We start from the raw sequence: 16,078 nt of genomic DNA on the forward strand, positions 1-16,078 counted from the left end.
TGGCGACGAGTCTGGGCCTCCTCAGAGCGGATCATGGCAAGCTATCGGACAGGGTCAAAGAAGTAGAAGGCTCGGTGAAGACCTTGGAGCCGGCGCAGCGAACCCTGGCCGCGGCAATGAAAGATGCTCTAACCCGGATTTCTGCCCTGGAACAGCGAGCGGAGGATGCGGAAGGCCGTAACAGGCGCAACAATATCCGAGTGGTGGGCCTGCCGGAGAAGATTGAGGATGGCGACATGGTGGCCTACTTGGAGGCCTGGCTCCGAGACACGGTAGCCCCGGAGGGCCTATCCTCTTTCTACACCCTTGAACGGGCTCATAGAGTCCCAGCACGGCCACCGCAATTGGGCCGGGCGCCGCGCCCGGTGGTGGCGCGCCTCCTGCATTTTCGCGACAGGGACCTCATCCTCAATGCCGCTAGACATAATGGCCCTTTCAAGGTGGAGAACAGCCAGGTGAACATCTTCCCGGACTACACCTATGACACCCAACGTAGGCGGTACTCATTCTTGGCGGTCAAGCGGGAGCTCCGGAGCGAGGGTATTCAATACTCGCTCCTATTTCCTGCAAGGCTCCGCGTCATTGTTGATGACAAGACTCAATTTTTTGATACCCCGGAGGAGGCCTGTAACTGGCTTGAACTTTATAGGGCTGGGAAAGATGGCTTTGCCTCCACATCTCAGACAACGGCGGAGCCGGGACAGCGACGGCGATCCACGAGGGTGCGGAGTCGCCGGGGCCGTTCAGGCGGCCCTACTACTGTAGAGACATCGACGGAGCGGAAAGGTGTATTGGAGGTGTTGTCCGCCCTGTCTGGGTCACGAGAGGACGCTATTGCAGAAGAAGAGATCCCTGGTGGCGAGGGGGCATCGACGGACTCGGAGAACTCGGTGACGGATAGTACCGGCACACCGGTGATTACACCAAACTCGGTTGAGGACCTTCTTGATGGACAGGGTTGACGGGGTGAGCTGTATCCTTTTGGGTGGGGGCCCGTAGCGGGGGTGGAGGGGGCCGATGGTTCAACATGATTACGTGAGAAGCGGGGGGTGGGGTGCCCTGCCTTTGCCCCGAGGGTTTCCGTTACTGTTTAGGGCTTGCTTTAGTCCTGGCAGCCAGGGCATCGAGGGCCCACTGCCACCGCCCAGCCCGCACCTGGCCCTTAAGGCCTTCCTACGGTGGCGACTGTAGGATTAGTTTGGGATGAGGGGATTTCTTGAGGGCATGGTTTGGATGGGAACTAGATGGAGTTATTTGGGTCCTGTTCTGGGGGGGGTGGGCAGGGGTTTGGGTAACGTTCGATTTGTTGAGTTTTGGTTGGGGAAAATGGCCGCCATCAGTGTTGGGGGGATTGTTGTTTGCCTATTGCTGAGACCCAGATGGAGAGACTTCGCTCGCACTGTATGGGACAATGGCTGACGTTGCTAATGTGAAGTGTATTACTTGGAACGTGCGGGGGCTTCACACCATGTCTAGGCGGCACAAAGTCCACGCTTATTTGGTGCGTAGGGGAATACAAATGGCGCTACTGCAGGAGACCCATCTGAACAAGGCGGAAGGGGCGGCGCTACAGCGTAGATGGAGGGGACAGGTCTTTTGCACGTCGTACTCAGCGTATGCCAGGGGGGCGCTAATCTGGATCCGGGCTGGGGTTCCCTTCCAGGTCACAAACTCAGTGGTAGATCCCGAGGGGCGCTACGTGGCCATCTCTGGTACTCTGGGGGGGAGGGACCTGAACGTTTGCTGTGTTTACGCTCCTAACATGGACCAGATTGCCTTCCTTTCTAGGTTATCGGGCTCGTTAGCCCACTTTTTCACGGGGCCCCTCCTGCTCGGTGGGGACTTTAATTCAGTGGTGGACGTGGAGACCGATCGCTCGCACCCGCCCCTCCCCGATTCTCCGGTTCGCCGCGTGGCCAAGGGCCGTAGAGACTGGCAGACACGGTGGGGTTTGACGGATATTTGGAGAGCGCAGCACCCCGACACTAGAGATTACTCCTACTTTTCGGGCCTCCACGAGTTGCACGTTCGGCTGGACGGGTTTCTTGGCTCGACAGAACTGGTTTCGGCGGCCATCTGTTCCGAATACTTGACTAGGACCATCTCGGACCATAACCCCCTCCTGCTGGCCCTTCGCTGGTTTCCGGGGGCGCCGGCGGTGCCCACCTGGAAGTTACGCCCTGAGATGCTCGAGGACATTGTCTTCAGAGCGGACTTAGGTGCTAAAATCGAGGAGTATTTCGCGTCCAACGGGGGCTCTGCGAGCTCGAGGGCGCTGGAATGGGACGCTTTTAAGGTGGTGGTGAGGGGTTATTGCATCACCAAGAAGGTAGGTATGAGGCGGGTTATCCTCGATGACTTGGAGGTGGCCGATCGGAAGCTTCGGGAGTTGGAGCTCCGCCGCCCCGGGCACCCTGAGCTCCAGGGACGCACGGCGGAGGCGAAGGAGGCGGTAGCGGCTGAGGTTGAGCGGCTGCGCTGCTTCGACTACAAGGCCTATACGGTTCGGTCCCTTGCAGAAGGGGATAAATCGAGTGCATTGCTGGCATGGTTGGCAAACCCTACGCGCCAGACCTCACTGACGACATCCATGCGTATGGCGAACGGGTCCATGGTGCACACTCAACCGGAGATTCTAAGCTGCTACCGGCACTACTACGATCAGTTATATCGCAGTCGCGCTGCCAAAGACCCCGACCTTCTTGAGGACTATTTGCGACCCCTGGTGCTCCCGGTGGTGGAGCCTGACGTGGCGAAAGCCCTAGGTTCCGATATCGAACTGGGGGAGATCCGCGGCGCCATCAAAAGGATGGCGCGGAACAAGACCCCAGGACTGGACGGTCTTCCTGTGGAGTTTTACTCGACTTATGCCGACCTCCTGGCTCCGAGACTGGTGATTGTTTATAGAGAGGCGAAGAGGCTTGGCCGACTGCCTGGCTCGATGCGTGAGGCCCTGGTGGTTCCCCTCCTCAAGCCGGGGCGGGACTCAGCCGATCCGGCGTCCTACCGGCCTTTATCGATGCTGACGGTCGATTATAAGATCCTGAGCAGCATCCTGGCCTCGAGACTAGTCGGCCACATGGCCTCCCTAGTGCATGAGGACCAGGCCGGGTTCATCCCCAAGCGCAATACCACAATGAACATCCGTAGGTTGTTCCGCTTACTGGGTGAGCCGCTAATAGATGCTCCGTGCCCAGTGGTCCTGTCGGTGGACTTAGAGAAGGCGTTTGATAGCTTGGAATGGGACTACCTACACGCGGTGCTGCGACGGTTTGGCCTCGGGGAGGGCTTCATTAGATGGACCGCGGTCCTGTACGCCTCCGTGTCGGCCAGGGTTCGGGCGGGCCCATTAATTTCCTCACAGTACCCGGTGGAAAGGGGCACGAGACAGGGCTGTTCGTTATCCCCACTCCTCTTTGCGCTGGCGGTGGAGCCCCTCGCAGTGTTACTCCGGTCGGGGGCGCATTACGGTGGTTTCCGGACCCCTTCGGGCCCACACCATGTTTCGTTATATGCCGACGACCTATTACTCTTCCTTGAGGACCCAGTCAAGGCCCTACTTGGAGCTAGGACGGCGCTCACGGCGTTCGGGGCGGTCTCGGGCCTACGGGTAAATTGGAGCAAGACATGCCTCTTCCCGGTCCATAGAGGCACCCCTAGTCCAGCCCTCATTGGAGGACTTAGATGGGAACCTGACTGTTTCAGATACCTGGGGGTGTACATTTATCATGATCCATCTGACCTCCTGGACGGAAACATCGCCAGATGCAGTCGAGCTCTACGGGGGAACATGGACTTCTGGGCTACACTGCCGCTCTCGCTGGCGGGGCGGGTCGCCCTCCTCAAAATGGTGGCTCTCCCCCGACTGCTATACTATTTCCGGGCGCTGCCGGTTTGGATCCCGCCAGCCACGTTTAGGCTCCTACGGTCGACGGTGACTGGATTCCTTTGGGGCTCGGGCCGCCGTAGAGTGGCCCTACAGACCCTGATGAGGCCGAAAGCCGAAGGGGGACTTGCAGTGCCGGATTTTGAGAAATACTATCTGGCGGCGCAGCTCCAGACTCTCACCCAGGAGGTTGCCAGGGAGTTCCGAGGCCCGGAGGACAGGAGAGGCACAGGGATGGCCAGGCATGTCCTATCTTTCATAGCTCTACGCCAACGTTTGACCTCACAGGACCTGACGTTGGAGGAAAAGACCATTCGCCTGTGTTGGAACCGGGCTCACGCCAGGGGCCAACTCCGGATACCGTATGCGCCGGAAATACCATTGGGGATGCTGACGGCGTTGCCCCATGGCGGGGATTGGTCACGGTTGGCGGACTGGGAGGACGCGGGGCTGCAGTTGGTGGGGGATCTTTATGAGGCTGGGGTACTCTTGCCTTTCCAGGAACTCATAGACCGCTTCGAGATTCCCCCAGGGGACTTCCTGTTGCACTCGGCCCTGGTCCGTGCGATCCAGGCGCATTGGAAAGGCGGACAGGAGGAACCCCCTACGTCTCCGGTGTGTCAATACGTCATGATGGCTGCGGGCACGGTGAAGGCGGTCACCTGCCTCTACGGTAGATTGATCAGTGAGGGGTTGACCCCCCTTACGACCCTCAAGATCAGGTGGGAGGCAGACATAGGCAAGGAAATCCCGGAAGCGACCTGGTCTCAACTCGTGCGGCGAGCTTGGAAGGGGACGCGTCACGCACGTTTTCAGTTGGTCCACTATTATATACTCCATCGGGCATACCTGACCCCGGCGAAAATCCAACAGTATTTCGCTACGGGCTCGGCAGCCTGCCCCAGATGCCTGGCGCCAGAGGCAGACCTCCTCCATATGTTGTGGACCTGCTCGGGTCTATCCTCTTACTGGGTGGAGGTGGAGAAGACCCTGACGGAGGTGACGGGGAGACCTCTATCGGTTGATGCGGCGGTGGGGCTGTTACATTGGTTTCCACATACCCCCAAAAACAAAATTTCCAGTAAATTTATTGATTTAGGGCTTCTCTTAGCCAAACGAGAGGTGACCAGGAACTGGAAGGCACGAGCTGGTCCGACTGGGAGCAGATGGCATAGCGAATTTTTGAAGTGGGCGGCGGGGGAGAGCACGATGAGATACCAACTGGCTGGGAGACAACGTAACGAACGAGCACAGGAGACAGCGCTGGAATGGGAGACACTAGTGCAGGCCCTCAGAGACTATTGCGCCCCCAGCGACTCTGATAGTGAGATAGCAGCGCGCCCAGAGTCCCGATAGGCGATGGTGTTTTCTGTTACTGATACGCACATCTTGGGTCCTCTCACGAATCCTATTGCGGTAGCTACCATACACTGATGGCGGGGTTGGGTGGGGGAGGGATTTCCTTGCAAGTTAGTGTTTTGTGGGTGGGACTTTCTTTTGGGTTTGGGGGCTTGTTTAGAAAAGCAGATGACGGACAGTGGATTATCCGGACCAGCCTCTCGCTCCTGCTGAACCCCCGCTGGATTTTATCGCCCGACTTTGGAACTGTGGGCTGGAGGATAGTGTATAGAAACGTGATGCGGGGGGTGGACGGGATGCAGTCGATTGATTTCAGTGTATTTTTGATGCTGGTCGTAATTGTAACAGTTTACTGATTCCTGCAATAAAAATATATTTCAAAAAAAAAAAAAAAATGGAGTCAGCAGTGGATTCCCCTTCAGAAATCTGATGCCCCCCTCTAAAGACGGCTGTAAACCTTGGATTGGGCGATTGGGCACCCTGTCAATTCTAAACCTTAAATAATTATTGTTGCACCTGCAATGATTTGTTACCTCAAATGTGGGATTTTGACTAATTGCGTCCTGCTTATAACTGATATTAGTTCATCAATCATGGAAACTGTCACATTCAATTGCTGCTTTGTGAGTTGTGGCACTTCCTTCAGTAGACTTATGTTAACTAATGTATTTCGTTTGAAATTATTCAGTTGTATGCATAATTACATGTATCCCATCTAGAACCTGTGCAGACTTAAATCTGTGTTTAATCCATTCATTGATTACAACTCAGGAGTGTGTTATTTTTCCAGGTAATGATTGTGAATTCTTTTTTTGCAGAAATATATACAAGAAGCCAGGAATCTTGGGACTACGATTCGCCAACCCAAATTATCTAACCTTTCACCTTCTGTGATTGCCCAAACAAACTGGAAATTTGTTGAAGGTTTACTAAAAGAATGCCGAAATAAGGTATTTTTTCTTTCACAAAAAATTGTTTTTCATATATAACATTTTGTGGTTCAAACAAGAATCCTCTAACTCTTCACACTTTATATATTTCCATTTGCCACTAATTTCTAGAACTGTTGGTATCCAAGTATTGTTCTTCTCATCAGCAAACATTGTTTAAAACCCATATATGATCCTTCCTGTTGCCTTTTTCTGTAGTTATTCTTCTCTGTTTCCTGGGTCGCCCTAGCAACTTAGGTCCTCATGTACTGAAGGTGTTTTAATTCGCAAAGCCAGTGTATCAAGCTCTGCAACAACAGCACACCTTTTCACCATATACAACCCCCCACTTACAAGTTACAAAAGTCTTCAAAATGCAAAAGGAGGTGGCAAGCAAGAATCATTCCTCTCCTCATTGCAAACCGAATATTCCATTGGTTTGTGACCTCAATTGTGGTTGAAAAGCAATGAAAGGTTGCCACCTCTCAAGTTAGAGTGGTCATTAGTATGCAAAGCGGAAGCTGTCACTGTTGGGCAGCTTTCCATTTGGGAATCATGTGGAATGCCTCCAGAGATGTAGGCAGACCCTACATACTACCACAATGTGTTCCCCAACTGAAAAGCAGGTCCTGAATCTTTAATGGACACAAGCTGTTTGAAAAAATGATACCCATTTGGGAAGCGAAATGCAGGAATGGCAAACTGCTTTCACCATGCCTTCATTCCAGGCTAATTGATGGGGGTGAGGTGTGGGTCACAAATGAATCGCCACCTTATTAATATTCAGATAGGCATGTGGTTTTGCGATCTTCAGGAATAGGCAGTTTGTGTTTTGACCTATTAGCACATAAATAATATCCCCGTTCACAAACTAGTTAAATGTATACATATCTGGTTTGCAAACAAAGATTGAGCATCAGGCACTTCGCTACAATGACTTTGGTAGCCTTTATGTTAATGCTTGTATACTGTTACAGTTTTCTTGAATTCAAGCACTGTTTTTGTTTTATTTTGTAAACATTTTTTAAACCTTATGTTAGTATTCACTTTAAAGACATGAGCGGCCTGAAATTGGCAGGTATGGAGTATGTCCTTGATGGAAAGTGCCCCTTTCTGATATGATCACCTCCACTTTTTGCCTGGTATCTGATGCAATTTTGACAGAAAGTGCACTGAGTTCCTGCTAACCAGGTTTCCCATGCCACATCTCTTTCCATAAACTGTACAACTGTTCTCCAATTAGCAATACGTTTAGCATCCCGTACGTCCCTAGTATATGGCACCAATGGTAAATAGAGTATGGGGTCCTAAAGAGGGTCCCTAAGGGCTGCAGCATGCATTGTGCCTTCTCAGCACCCATATGCAAACTGCTATTGCAGCACTCTCATTGCCCGGTTCCTGTCTCGGCACAAAGCCCTGCCACACAAGTAAGACAGTTGTTTTAACAACACAAGTGGGATAAGGCTGATTGGTAGAAATTTTGTGAATTCCTGAAGATTTCAGAACGTTACGTTTCAGAAATGTGAGGTCAAAATGTTTTTAATCAAAGTTTGAGTGTTGCAATGAATTGGTTGCAGATTGTGACCTGTGTGGAATTTTGTGACCCGACATATGTGCTCACAGATCGGTTCACAAAGTTTCGAATGATAGTGGGTCGCATTCCAGACTACTTCATCAATATTCATGAGGTATGTCCCAAATTGTGACTATATATATATATATATATATATATATATATATATATATATATATATATATATATATATATTCAAACGTAGTTGCCTGGATATCTCCGCTGCTGCACCAGACCAGATAGCGCTTCGTCGTCACGGACTGTCTAATTTAACTGTGACTTGTTAACGCATGTAATTGAAAAAACTACTAGTCTGTCTACAGTTTTAATTGCACAGTAGTTTACACGTGACCCACAAGAAAAAAATGTGTGTTTAAAAGGAGTGAAAAACCTTACTTCTGTGTTGGTGAGCAAACCTGCCAGACACCCTAAACGCTTCCAATTAGAGCCGGTGAAAAAACCCATTTTTTATATAATGCCATCACAGACATAGTATACATTTTTTTCAACTGCAGCCCATTTTCCTTAACGAAACTGGGGTGTCTTTAAGAAAAAGTTGTACACTTTTTTAAAGTTTGCTTCAGGGTAGACAGTGGTGCTCTGCACCACTGGTTCATCCCCAACAAACTTTCTTTATATTCACAAAAGGGAAGCAGTACCAAGCCACCTCTTCCCCATGGCAAATGGCTTACCACCTCGTGTTGGGAATCAGTAAAATTGTTACGACCGGATTTCAAGTGCAAACCATTGATACATACCACAATAAATCACTCTTTTGAAGGGCTGCACTTGCCTCGCCCCTTCTACATACCGATTTGTTATGTCGTTCTAAACCCATTTTGTGATTCTGTAATCTATTGCTGAATTGCAAACAGGGTTTAGTCCCTTCCAAAAAGCCACTTAGTGGTTGCAAGTCCTGTGGTCTAGCGAATCGCAGGTTTGCAATCTCTAAATGGCTTTGTACATATGGCACATTGTGGGATCTTACCATGTAGTTTATATGAACATTTTCTTTTTGTTTGCTCAATTGATGCAAGTCTGCTTTTTCCTGATGCCGATAGTTCTTTCCAAGTTCCCCATGGTGTCATAATCTTTTTAATAAAATTTGTTAAGTATGAATAATGATCTTTTCAGAGCTGAATCACGTTCGTAATCATTGGCACTTGTATTCAGTTGTTCAGTCTCAGAGTGAAGATATTGAAACTCCTTAACCAGGTGCAATTAGAAACATTCTTTCGAATGATTTGCTAAAATTGGATTAGAGTATGTTTTTAGCTGTTGTGTTACCCAAATATGTATTTTCCTATTAATTAGAGACATTTATTTAGAAACCATACTGTCTATTTCAAAATGTAGATTGCATCATTTTGTTTTTTTCCCCAAGACGAAGAGAATGCTTGTAGAAAAAATGGGACGAGAAGCAGTTGAATTGGGTCATGGCGAAGTCAACATAACTGGCGTAGAAGAGAACACATTAATAGCCAGCCTGTGTGACCTTTTAGAAAGGATATGGAGCCATGGTCTACAGGTCAAGCAGGTAAAATCCATCTTTATTAAGTCTGGCAGAAGGCAGGACCTTTTTTTCTTTCACATATTTAAAATGCATAATATACATATATAGAGGTCTTTGGGTCAGTCTTATTCAGCTTTTGGCTTCTTTAGTGCAGGGCCCTTCAGCCGTTGCCTTGAAACATTGCCAGTCTCAACCCGGATCAACCCACAGGGTTATTTAAGTCTCTTTGTCTTTCTGTTTTTTTGTTTGCTTGTATCTTTCCACTCCGACTGAAATGCGTGTAAGAGTCTATTTTAAATTTGAAACCTGGTCAGCCATTACACCTTCACAATTTTACATCATACTTTCATGCTGTATACAAAGCAGTTTTTTTTTGTTACTGCATTAGAGCTATTTTTTTTTTTTTTTTTTGGCGCTTGAGTGTGAGCCTTGCTCTAAGATGGACATCTGTGAATCCTCTGTCATGCTGCCATTTTAGAGTCAGGCTTAGACCCGGCAGGTACTAAAAAAACCCTAATGCAGTTACTTCGATAGAAAATATTGACAGATTTTTTTCTGCATCGGGGTTGTTATTGTAATAAACCTGGGTAAAAAACTAATTACAAAATGTGTAGTGTTTGTCAGGATGCTGCTCACATAGTGAGTTCACCTGGCACCTCCTCACATCTGTCATCTGCTTATCTCAGCCTGGTCTGGGTTTAGAGGTGCTGTAGCCCACATGTGAAACAAGAACCTTTGTTAAACGTAATAATCTGCCTATTTTGCATCTGTCCTACTTTATGGACAATGTAGACAGTTCAACATTTTCTGTGCTTTAGATCCCAGCACTGTATCTACATGCAGCAAATCTCACATACTCACACTTGAGCATTTCGTTGGTCGAAACCCACTTACCTGTGATGTTCATCTGTTACCGGCACCTCTTGATGATGTTTCAGGTGCTGTCTCAGGCTTGGAGGGCATCTGCCTGAGCCATTATATTCACCCTCACTTGAATTCGTGGCAGATACACCTTGTCTGTCAAGGCTGGATATTTGGCACTGAACTCTTCTGCCACCTGGGTGATTGTAATAGAATGAAGGCAGAGAATGGAGCACATCTTCAGCACTTCCACAAAAGTGTCTGCACTAATGTCCAGCTCCTAGAGGTACTTCACCCCGTCCATCATGCCCACTTTCATGACAAAGATGTACTGCTTGCTGTAACCTGATAGCTTTAGTTTTAAGGCATTACAGGAGCACTATGCCAGCTAAAATACTCTGTTCCTTCTAACCCCTGTTTTATGGTAAATCAACTCCAGGGGCTGTACTATACTAAAGGGCACATTTTCATTGTTTGCGCCGGGAGCACCTATTAAAAGGTGCGCCTAGGGCACACAATGAAAATTCTCTGTATTAGCATGATTACGCTGCCCCCTGGGCAGCTGCGAACTCCAGCTGTCCCCAGGGCTGCACATTCAAGTGAAAAACAGAGCAGCTTCTTTGAAGCCGCTCTGTGTTTTCACAGTGCAGGCGGCACCCGTCTGCACTTTTAAAGGGGATTAGAGCTCCCCTTGCAGACGGGTGCAGTGAGTGACTGCACCCGCCTGTACAGGAATGTTTGGGGCGGTCCATTGGACCCTTTTTTCCCCCTCCAGAGGACTGCCATCAGGGGGTGCACTGACAGTGCGCCATCTTTAAGGTCATGATATCAAAAAAATGGGCAACCCAAACAACCCTTGAGGGATTTTATTTCACAATATTTTATCTCTTTTCAGAGTCGCTTTTTCGTTTTAATGCAATATGAGAGGAGCTTCACTTATGTGAGTTCAGAATTTCTGCTGTACAAAAAACTACTTTTTTTGATGTGATAGCCTAAACATTTGATCCATGTTTAATAAGTATCTAGCCCACATGTAGGGTGCACATAAACCTTGACTTGCCTTTTAGTTCACCAATAGAATTGTCATCAGGGCTGGAGCAGGAAAGATTCTCTGTTTATGTTTAACAACTACTTCAGCATGATGTGGTAGCACACTTTAATTTACAAACTGCTAATTTTCCATTGAAATGTCCACAAGTGTTCCTACTAACATACAGTTTTACTGATAAATCTATATAGCGTGTAAACAGTATTGTGTGGAAATTGGTTTTCAGCAAAAATATTTATTTTTCACATCACCAAGTAAAGTGTTCTGATTTTGTTTTCATCCCATTAAAGTCTTTATTTCCATTACACTGAATTATAAAAAAATGTGCTTTCCTAATGATTGAAATATATTTTGAAATATTAGTACAGTTCATTTATAAGCTGTTTACATGTTTTGTGTTGGGAAAAAAAACATTGACAGTCTCAGCCTTTAATTTCGCAGTCGTTGAGCACGATTGTTAGACAGTTCACTTTACATCCTTTAACTTTGCAGTCAGAGAAAATAAAGTAGCCACCAAGCTAACATTTGACCTCTGTCTTTAAACACAGAGCAAATGTAACAAGATGAAAACAAGAATTAAAGGCATCCTTATTGCTACTTCAACTCAGTGAACACAACACCTGTTCTTTGCCAGTTCGCCAGACCAGGCCAGTAAGGCCTAAAAATAGCTTGCCCTGATAAAATCTGACTCGCATTAGCGAGCAGGCAATAGAGGCTTAAGGCCTGAATATTCCTCCTTGCTGATAGACACAGCTCTTCCAAAACTTCTTTTGGAACCCTACCCTACACAAAAGGGTCCTGCAGTGCCCAGTTGGCGGCTCACTCACTCCTACTGGCCACCGCTGTGCACTGTGGTCCAATTATCCATTGCAAAAACGTACTTTCTTTGGAGCTCCTTGTTGTTAGGCCAGCGCCTTTTCCACTTAGAGCGCTTACCATAGACACGAGCTCCGCCAATCCAATCAGGATTTGCCCAAGCCCAACTCACTTCTGAGCGCTTGCTGCGTTTGAATAGTGCCATACCACAAATACTCTCCTGTTCCACATCACATACTTGACAAGGGTCCCTGGTTCCATCCATATAAAAGAGATGCAACCTGATAGCCGATATTTAGCCCATGTGGCAAGTGAGACCCAGAGCGATGTGACAGAGATTTTAACCGTGCTTGATTTGTGCCAGTGGTTTGCGGCGCTCTGCACCAGCACTTAATTGCCAACAATAGCACTTATGGCTGATATCTTGAGTCCGAGCTATTCGTATAGCTTTGGGTTCTGGAAGAGTCTGAATTTTCACACTTGTAGGAGTATGATTGTTAGACGATGTGGTGGTATTGTCACTGGCAGCGGCAATGGGTATTGCAAGCTGAGGTACCCTACTGACGAGGTCCAGGGCACTTATTATTTTACAAATTAAGCAATGGATTTTAATTTTAGGTGAAACTCTGGATGTTTTCTTTTTAAAACAAAATAATAGCCCATCATAATATGCATTTGTAAATCACCAGTTTGCCATTTTGGCTTAACTGACATACGAAAAATGGATATCGAATAAGCAGTCTGACTTTGCCAGTCACTTGCATCTCCCACTGATATGACTAAAAAGTAAGTCAATCCATTTAAGTAATCCTGATGTGAATCATACATGTAGATGTTAATTCTGTAAAGTATTTCTTTCTGGATTAAGGAAATTCCTTTCTCCCAGGAACTGAAAAGCAGCTAAATAACTGAAATATAAAAGAAATAAAGAAAGACATTGACGGTCGTTTAGATTGTGATGGGTGACCCTCAGATTTATCTATTCAGCAGAGGCTAAGGTCCCTGCTTCTCTGGCGGATGAATTCCTTAAAAATGTAGATATCCCCACCTTTGTGGCAAGGATTCGTGCCATCATTGGTGCTTCACTGAAGGCACTGATCCTTTGCCGAGTAGGCAGCTTGTTTATGAAAGTTTTTTGTTTTTCAATAAACTTCAAAACCGGAGTTACTAAAAAACAAAAAAATCAGTTGACCTCAAACCCTGGAGTTTTCCTTCTAGTTCATCAAGTCATTTTTAGGTCTCGCCTAGCGTTGCAGCTCATGAGCTGCTTGCTCTATGAGATCTATTGTCGTCGAGTTGATTTTGGAACTGGGGTTTAACCCCTTCGATGCTCATGACGAGCTCAGCTCGTCATGAGGCACAGTTGAGCTGTGCTTATGACGAGCTGAGCTCGTCATGAATAAATGAGCTTTCAAAAAAGTCAGCACCGGAGGGGAAAACCCTTAGCAGCCAAGGTGTTAAGCCCCACCCCTCTTTTCTATTGGCTGGCGTCATCTTTTAGGCTAAACGCTGGCCCATCTGGACTGGCTGACTCCATCTTTGTTTGGCGTGACGTAGGAGGGTCTGCTGCTAGCTTGTTTACTGTGCATGTATTTACAAAAACACACAACACAATTAAATGTGGTTATTAGATCCACTTCTGAATCCTTTGTATTGTTCACAAGTACCAGATGCAGTACAAATCAAAGCATCTAACAATATGAGTGTTACATATGCTCAATGGATCAAAAAATGCAAAAGATCCTTTTATATATATATATATACAGTGCTCAAGGTGACATGGAAGGAAAGGAAGATGGGGATAAAGTGTTCATGTGTGGATAAGGGACCAGGAAAAGTAGTGGTGACATATATACATCAATATGATTCGCTGTATTTTATACAGAGAATCATATTGATGTATATATTTGTTAAAACTGCTGCGACCACATTGTTTAATACTGTACTGGTCTAACCCAGGTCAGGTAAAATATATGGGTTACCCCCTTCATATACAACGCTAGCTCATTTACTGCCTTGTTTTCTGTGCTTCCATGTTACTTCGAAATTTTAGACTCACTCGGGTGCAGACACAAACTCCACCGGAAGGACTCTATGCTGTTAAAGTTGTGAAAGCTAGCTGGCTTGTTTTCTGTGCTTCCATGTTACTTCGAAATTTTGGACCCACTTGGGTGCAGACACAAACTCAGCCGGAAGGACCCTACACTAAAATTGTGAAAAAAGCAGAGGTGGATTACAAAGCAATAAAAAAAAAATACGCATTTGTCTGAAAACTGCATGTTTCTCTTAACTATGATGATTTCTTTTTTGAGGAACTAATGATTTCTCCCTGTGTTGTGCTCTGTAGCTCTGTTCCAAACCACCCGACCCTGGCAGGAATTTTTTAGGTGAACGGTGTCTGTTCTTTTTTACCTTTTTTTTTCAAGATGATACAATCTCATGCAGTAAAGCACTTGACGAATTCCTATATAAATAGACCACTCGTTCACTTAAAGCAGTTTCAGTCCACAGCACGATCTAGGACAACTTGGGGGTTGACTTCTAAAATAGTGAAATCAACCCCCCAAGATTCGCACTCCCCCATTTCAGCCCCATTCTCGTGGTGAATACGGCATAAATAAAACTTGTAGGATTTATCAATGCTACTCTGGGAACGTCCGAGAGAAGACACGTTGTCACTGTGCTGTTTGGCATCCGAACACAGAGCTCGCAAATCCCACAGCCCGGGAGGCGACGAAGCACGATGTAGCATTTAAATATAACATGTGACATAATTAAAAGATGCATACTCTTTATTCTGATGCAACAGTACTGAATGCCAGAACATACAAACATGCAAGTTTTTCGGATCCATAGGTATGCTATTTTGTTTTTTCAGCTGTCTTTTTTTTCTGCGGATTCAAAATGCTACGATGAATGAGTTACCGTACATCATGAGAATTCAGTGCTTATTAGAGGCATTAATTACAAAGGACATTGCCAGTGCCAGGGGGTGTTCATCTGGAAAGTAATAATAAAAAAAACACCCAAAAACAGCGTACACACTTGAGGGGTGTGGTCGAAAAACACACACAATCCTACGGTCCGCGAATCAATACTTGCGCGTATTCGATTTGGCATTAAAAAACATGACTTTCCCAACATGTTCGTTATTGATAAATTAATTAATGTTTTGCCTCATTAGTGCCTGAATCGGGGGCGGAGCTAGTATTTGTACCTTACATCTCCTAAAGCAGGATGTTACAGACGTTCGTCAGTCGCCAGGCAGGCTGGAGGGCTTTATGTTCTTGTGTGTGTGAGGGGGGTGAGGGTGGGAGGGACATTATTACCCTGCGTGTGCATCGTGTTTACTCTGGTCTGTTTTACTGAGGGCGCCTTGTGCTGCGTGGACGTGCTCAGGGCACGCTCGCCAGACACCTGGCTTTGGGGTTGGGGTTGGGGCAGGGCTGCCAGACACCCCTGGCTCCTCTGAGTGACACCTGTTTCACTTAACGCAGGATGATTAGTTACACACACACCTCCTTGTCCTCACATCCACCCATCTGACTATTCATTAATTTGTCACTTAGTTTACTACACTCTCGGACCACCTTTCTTAGCAACCAGCTGTCTGCTTCCCTCCTTTGTTGTCATAATCTCTAGCATCTGCCACTTTGTCAAGAAATCTCTACCTACTTATATCATCTGCTCCTTTCATCCATCCATTCATCCATTAATCTATCTTGTTCAGTAGCATCATGCATACATACGCTCTTCGCAGAACATCCATCCATCCATTGTGTTAAGTAGCCTCATTCATACATAAACTCTTCATAGACCATCCATCCATCTTCTTCAGTAGCATCATTCATACATACGCTCTTCATAGACCATCCATTGTCTTCCGTAGCATCATCCATACATACACTCTTTATAGCCCGTCCATCCTTCGAATACATCCATCCATCCATCCATGTGTCCATCCAGCCATCCATCCTGTTCAATAGCATCACATGGTCAGGACTGTCTTTGAGTGGCCACAGGGAGATAGCTATAGGCTGAGGAAAGACTCTAAGAATTAGCGGGTTTTTATCGTATGGTTGATGAATGGGTA

The 16,078-nt window shown here is 46.8% G+C and overlaps 1 protein-coding gene across 4 annotated transcripts in view; it reads left to right on the forward strand.

The window, feature by feature from the left end:
* The window catches only part of DENND5A (DENN domain containing 5A), a 341,747-nt gene that overhangs the window by 171,715 nt on the left and 153,954 nt on the right, over positions 1-16,078 (forward strand). For all 4 annotated transcript variants that reach the window (XM_086955975.1, XM_086955974.1, XM_086955976.1 and 1 more), the window contains 2 exons: positions 6,064-6,195; positions 9,132-9,284. In XM_086955975.1, the coding sequence (XP_086812101.1) occupies positions 6,064-6,195; positions 9,132-9,284 (285 nt within the window). The remainder of the gene's footprint in view (positions 1-6,063; positions 6,196-9,131; positions 9,285-16,078) is intronic.

The sequence above is a fragment of the Lissotriton vulgaris genome, chromosome 2_1 (genome assembly GCF_964263255.1).
Source record: "Lissotriton vulgaris chromosome 2_1, aLisVul1.2, whole genome shotgun sequence".
Taxonomy (NCBI): domain Eukaryota; kingdom Metazoa; phylum Chordata; class Amphibia; order Caudata; family Salamandridae; genus Lissotriton; species Lissotriton vulgaris.